The following is a 6195-nucleotide window of genomic DNA, read 5'->3' on the forward strand; positions in this document are numbered from 1 at the left end:
CACTGCCTGCTCTTCCAAAGGTCCTGAGTTCAATTCCCAGCAACCACATGGTGGCTCACAACCATCTGTAATGAGATCTGGTGCCCTCTTCTGGATTGCAGGGAAAACACTGTATACATACTAAATTTAAAAAAAAATCACATTGGTTTTTAACTTAGTTTCTCAGGTCTGTCACATAAGTCAAAAAGGGAAAAACACTTCTCAAAGACATTTGAAATACGTATTTATACCCTGGCAGTCAGTGTGTCCTAGTCTGTCCTTTAGCTTGCCTTGAACATCTGATGATCCCCTCCTAAGTGCTGGGATAACAGACATATGTTAGAACATCTTGTTTCTATGGTGCTAGGAAGTGAACCCGGAGCATTGTGCATCTGGGGAAAGCCGTATCTTCTGTATGTGGGTATATGTGTGTATGGAGGCAATAGGACATCTTGTGTAACCCTCAGGAATGCTGACCGCCTCATTGTCCTGAAGCTCACTAGTTAGCCTAGTCTGGAGTCTTTACCATCCCACCAGCCGGGTCCCAAATCACAACACAGAAACTTATGGATTATTACAAAGGTTTGGCAGATAATTTAGGCTTGTTTTTAACTAGCTCATGAAACAACCCAGTTTTATTATGTGCTGCCCTGAGGCTCGTTTAACTCATCTACAGACTGTTCATCCTGCTTTCTTGCTTGCTCTGTCTCCGCCCTTTTTAGTGTCCTCTGTGCCTGGAAATCCTGCCTAGCTATTGGCTATTTAGCTTTTTATTAAACCAGAGTGACAGTAGTCGGTAGTGATAGGACACCTTTAATCAGGAGACAGAGTTTGGTCTATGGAGTGAGTTCCAAGACAGTCAGAGAAAGCCTGTCTCTGGGATTAAATGCGTGCAGGTTTTAAATATTTATTTATATGGATACAGTATTGTGTATCCCTGCAGGCCAGAAGAGGGCACCAGATCTCATTACAGATGGTTGTGAGCCACCATGTGGTTGCTGGGAACTGAACTCAGGACCTTTGGAAGAGCAGGCAGTGCTCTTAACCACTGAGCCATCTCTCCAGCCCTTAAACGGTTTTTTTTTTGAGACTGGATTTCTCTGTAGTTTTGGAGCCTATCCTGGAACTAGCTCTTTTTAAAAAGATTTATTATGTATACATTACGTGTTATATGTATATAGTACTTATTATATGTACAGTATGTATTTATTATGTATACAGTATTCTCAGTATTCTGTCTGCATGCAGGCCAGAAGAGGGCACCAGATCTCATTAGAGATGGTTGTGAGCCATCATGTGGTTGCCGGGAATTGAACTCAGGATCTTTGGAAGAGCAGGCAGTGCTCTTAACCACTGAGCCATCTCTCTAGTCCGGAACTATCTCTTGTAGACCAGGCTGGCCTCGAACTCACAGCTATCCGCCTGCCTCTGCCTCCCAAGTGCTAGGAGTAAAGGCATGCACCACCACTGCCCGGCTCAAATTACTTTTTTTTTTTTTAAATACATATATATGGTTAGAACCATCTCTGGAAAAGAGGAACATAATGGTTCTCTTGAGAAAGGCATGCCTGTTTTGAGAAAAAGGGCGTCCACAGGAAATGGATCTTTACTGCTTCCTGAGGGAAGACTAGTGTAACCTGGAAACGGCTGATACTAGAGTTAGACAGAATTCAGTGACTTCTGCCTTACGAAGAAAGCATTACTTTTAGGTCTAATAGAGTATTGCTGTTTGATTCAGGTTTCATACGTGATGCATGATCCCTTTTTCTTAAACAGCTGTCCCCCCCCACTCCATGGAATTGTGTAACCTAAATATGATTGACAGGCAGTTTGAGGGGGGGGTATTAACACCATTGTCACCACAATGAGCAACTTTTAAGGATCCTCTTATGATTTGAGCCTGGTGATAACACTTGGGTGTGAAGGTGACAGAAGAGAATGACAATGGCAGAAGAGAAGCCATTGTCAGTGGGAATGTGACCAGTAGGGGACACCTAGAAAGGTGGAAAAGGTTGGAGTACTGCAGTCCATTCATTATTGTGGGGTCTGAGTAGCAGCCGGTGCTGGGAGAACTACTGTGGAAAAATGATCCATTCAGCAAAGATAATGCGCGGGAAATCGCAAGTTTTCCCGCCACAGAAGGGAGCGTGACCTCTGACGCAAACGCTCCGCCTTCGTAATGGGCGGCCCACGGGCTCCGCCCATTAGCAGGAGGGCTACACACGTGAGACCGGAAAGACCTTCTGGACGTCGTGGCCTGAGTCCCGCCTCCGAGGTTGATGGGGAGTCGCATCGGCGAGCCCCATGCTTCCGCTGCGCGCCGCGCGATGTGATGACGACACCGGGCCCGCCCCCTGCCTTGGTCGTGCTTTGGAGTTCCTAAGTCGTGCAGCGTGCGCGACGGTAGTGACGCGTATTACCTGGAGTATGGCGGATACCGGCTTGCGCCGCGTGGTTCCAAGCGACCTTTATCCACTCGTGCTCGGCTTTCTGCGTGATAACCAACTTTCGGAGGTGGCCAACAAATTTGCAAAAGCGACAGGCGCTGTAAGTCTTGGGTTTGGTCACCAACCGGGGTGGGTCGGCTCCAAGAATTTCTAGGCCTTGACATGCTTAGGAGGCAAGGAGGAACGGTCTGGGGTCTGTCAGTCTAATGTCCGCGAAGCCTTTCTGCCCCCCTTTCAAAGCTTGAGGCCTCGGCGTCTCCTCCCACCATGTCTGACTAGCGAATCTTGCAGCGACGGCAGGCATGGGTCCCGCGTGGCCCAGGTCATGTGGCTGACAATATACGATGAGCGAGCGCTAGGTCCCGCTGAGAGCATTGGATTGGCGGTGCTTGGGTCTTCTGGTGTATTTTTTTGTTGGTCGCAAATTAGCCTGAGACTCGACGATAAAGTAATGAAGGCTAGGATTTTATTTTTGCAAGAGAAGAGTTGAATGAGTGTAGGGAGAGGCTACTTTCTGTAGGAGGAATTAACATCCTTCCCTGCCAGTTTCCACTGAGCGTGGAGCTTTAGGTAGTGAAATAAAACAAATGTAGGCTTTGGCCAGGCTCTGCGATTTTCTACATATATGATCCTGGCAGCCTTCTTTTGTTTGGGACAGGTTCTATGTAACTCTTGTGTAGGAGAGAATGGCTTTGAACTTCTCTTCCTCTTGCCTCACCCTCCTGGTGTTGAGATACAGAATGTATTAGGATGTGAACATAGCAGGATGTCATTTACTTTACAGACTTTGTTGTTTTATTTTAGGTTTTTCTTTTTAGTTTTTCGCGACAGGGTTTCTCTGTAGCTTTTGGATCCTGGCCTGGCTCTTGTAGACCAGGCTGGCCTCGAACTCACAGAGATCCGCCTGCTTCTGTCTCCCGAGTGCTGGGATTAAAGGTGTGTGCCACCACCGCCCGGCTGTTCTTTAGTTTTTCAACAAAGGGTTTCTTTGTGTAACCTGGCTGTCCTGGAACTCGCTTTGTAGACCATGTTGTTCCTGATTTACTGGGATTAAAGGTGTGCGCCACCACGTCCAGCTTAATTTACAGAGTTTTGATGCATGAGATGCACCAAGAGAAAGTGCACGAAGTAGGGATCCCATTATAAGTAGACAGTAAGCACGAGATGAGGGACAGCTTTTCGGGCGATTTGAACCCATTTAAGAGCAAGGTGAAATGGACGATGTGAAATGTTTAGAGTCTACTCAAGGAGAGCTGTAGCATTCATGGAAACACCGTGAGGAGCTGTAGACCTGTGGTCTTTTTCCAAGGATGGAACCAAGACTAAGAACTTAGGCTGCTTTTGCTTTGCTTTTATTTTTGAGATAATGTCTCCCTGTGTAACCCTGGCTAGCCTGGAATTTATGTGCCGACTAGACTGGCCTCAAAGAAATGCTCCTGCCTCTGACTGTTGGGATTAAAGGCTGCACACCTGGTCTGCGAGTTTGTCTTTTCCTTCCCCCCTTGTTTCTGCAGACCTTCCTGGCCTAGAACTTGGTTGGTAGGCCTTTTGGTCTTATTGATCCTCCTGCCTTAGATTCTGAGAATCTTGGGTTAAGGTGAGACCTTTTGAGGTTGACTACTTCTTTGTATGAGTAGGATCAAGGGAACTTTGCTGCAAAGGGAAGGGATCAGATCAGCTTCACAAAGGAGTTTCTTCAGCCTGGACAGCCTGGCATGTCAGCTCTTAACTGTTGCCCTTTTCTTCTTTTGAACAGGGTTTCTCTGTAACAGCTCTGGCTCTTCTGGCCCTCCTGAACTCACAGAGACCCGCCTGGCTCTGCCTCCTGAGTGATGGGATTAAGGGCATGTGTCACCATAGCTTGACTCTTCCGTCTCTCCCTCCCTCCCTTTCCTTCTCTCTCTCTTTCACACAGGATCTCTATGTAACTGTGCCTGTCCTGGGATTCACTATTTAGACCAAGTTAACTCAAACGCAAGAGATCTTCCTATCTCTCCCTCCCAAGTGCTAGGGTTAAAGGCATGTGCCACCACACCTTGTACCTTTTAAAAAGTCAGTTAATTGCTGGGCGGTGGAGGCAGAGGCAGGTGGAGCTCTGTGAGTTCAAGGCCAAGCTGATCTACAGAGCTAGTTCCAGGACAAGCTCCAAAACTATAGAGAAACCCTGTCTCGAAAAACAAAAAAGAAAGAAAGAAAGAAGTCAAGTAATTAAGCCTGCAGTGGTGAACATCAGTACAGGTGCCCGCAGAGACCAGGAATGTCAGAACTCCCGGGATCTGAAATTAACAGGTAGTTGTGAGTCTCCTGGTGGGTAGTGGAGAATGAGCGCAGGTCCTCTAGAAGAGCAGTGTGTTCTCTTCACCACTTAGCCGTCATTCTTTTTTTTTTTTTTTTTTTTTTTTTTTTTTTGTTTTTCGAGACAGGGTTTCTCTGTAGCTCTGTAGACCAGGCTGGTCTCGAACTCACAGAGATCCGCCTGCCTCTGCCTCCCAAGTGCTGGGATTAAAGGCGTGCGCGACCATCGCCCGGCTTAGCCGTCATTCTTTATCAACATTATTAATTGCTGAAATCTTTCTAAGACTTTGAAAAGTATGGTTGGAAAGGCTTGTTATGTATTAGAGGAAGCCCATTTTTATGCTCACAGCCAGGCGATATGTAAGTGAACTAAGTTGAGAAAATCTTCTGCATCCATGTCAAGTTGAGTAAGTAAATAGCATAACTTTTTTTTTTTTTTTTTTTTGAGACAGGGTCTTCTTAGAAAGCCCTGGCTGTCTATAACTCCATGTCCTATAACCAGGCAGGTCTTGATGAAAGAATAACATAGAATCATGCCATTTCTTTAATTTCTTTAATTCTTTTCTTGTAGACACGGCAGGATGCCAATGCTTCTTCCCTCTTGGACATCTATAGCTTCTGGCTCAAGTAAGCTTTCCTTCTTACACTTGGGCTGTTTTCTCCCCTTAGGTGGGCTAGGCTGTGTTCCCTTTTTTTGAGAAGGTTCTGATCCCTTAGAAGTAAGCCTGATCTAAATCAATAGGTCCACCAAAGCCCCAAAGCGGAAGTTACAGTCAAATGGACCAGTGACCAAGAAGGCTAAGAAGGAGACTTCGTCCAGTGACAGCAGTGAGGACAGCAGTGAGGAAGAGGACAAAGCCCAAGGACCTCCAGCAAAGAAGGCTGGTAAGGCGCTGCAGGGTTTGGGGGCGGTGCTTCAGGAAGGGCATTTGACACCTGCCTGCACAGCATAGTGATTCTTGTGGGTGCCTATCCTTCTATTCAGCTGTACCTGCCAAGCGAACCAGTTTGCCTCAGCATGCTGGGAAGGGAGCAGCAGCCAAAGCGTCAGAGAGCAGCAGTAGCGAAGAATCCAGCGATGAGGAGGAGGAAGAAGACAACAAAAAGAAGAAGCCTGTCCAGGTTTGCAGCTTTCGTTGTAAAGAATTTGGCAATGAACCTAAACTGGGCATCTAGTCTATGGTTGGGGTGGTGGGAGCTGTTCAGTAAGGGATACATTCTGGGTTTTTTTTTTATTCCTTTTTCTTTTTTTGAAACGGTTTCTCTGTATCTTTGGAGCCTGTCCTGGAACTTGTTCTGTAGACCAGGCTGGCCTCAAACTCGCAGAGATCCGCTTGCCTCTGCCTCCCAAGTGCTGGGATTAAAGGCCTGTGCCCCCACCACCTGGCTAATTCTGGGGATTTTATTTATTTAGTTATTTATTTATTTATTTATTTAGTTAGTTAGTTTTTTTCGAGACAGGGTTTCTCTGTGG

The 6195-nt window shown here is 46.5% G+C and overlaps 1 protein-coding gene across 2 annotated transcripts in view; it reads left to right on the forward strand.

The window, feature by feature from the left end:
* The first annotated feature begins 2346 nt into the window (after positions 1–2346).
* The window catches only part of Nolc1 (nucleolar and coiled-body phosphoprotein 1), an 11731-nt gene continuing 7882 nt past the window's right edge, over positions 2347–6195 (forward strand). For both annotated transcript variants that reach the window (XM_005352392.1, XM_013348195.1), the window contains exons 1-4: positions 2347–2526; positions 5293–5348; positions 5464–5606; positions 5707–5843. In XM_005352392.1, the coding sequence (XP_005352449.1) occupies positions 2407–2526; positions 5293–5348; positions 5464–5606; positions 5707–5843 (456 nt within the window). In that variant the 5' untranslated portion in view covers positions 2347–2406. The remainder of the gene's footprint in view (positions 2527–5292; positions 5349–5463; positions 5607–5706; positions 5844–6195) is intronic.

The sequence above is a fragment of the Microtus ochrogaster genome, chromosome 8, assembly GCF_000317375.1.
Source record: "Microtus ochrogaster isolate Prairie Vole_2 chromosome 8, MicOch1.0, whole genome shotgun sequence".
NCBI lineage: Eukaryota > Metazoa > Chordata > Mammalia > Rodentia > Cricetidae > Microtus > Microtus ochrogaster.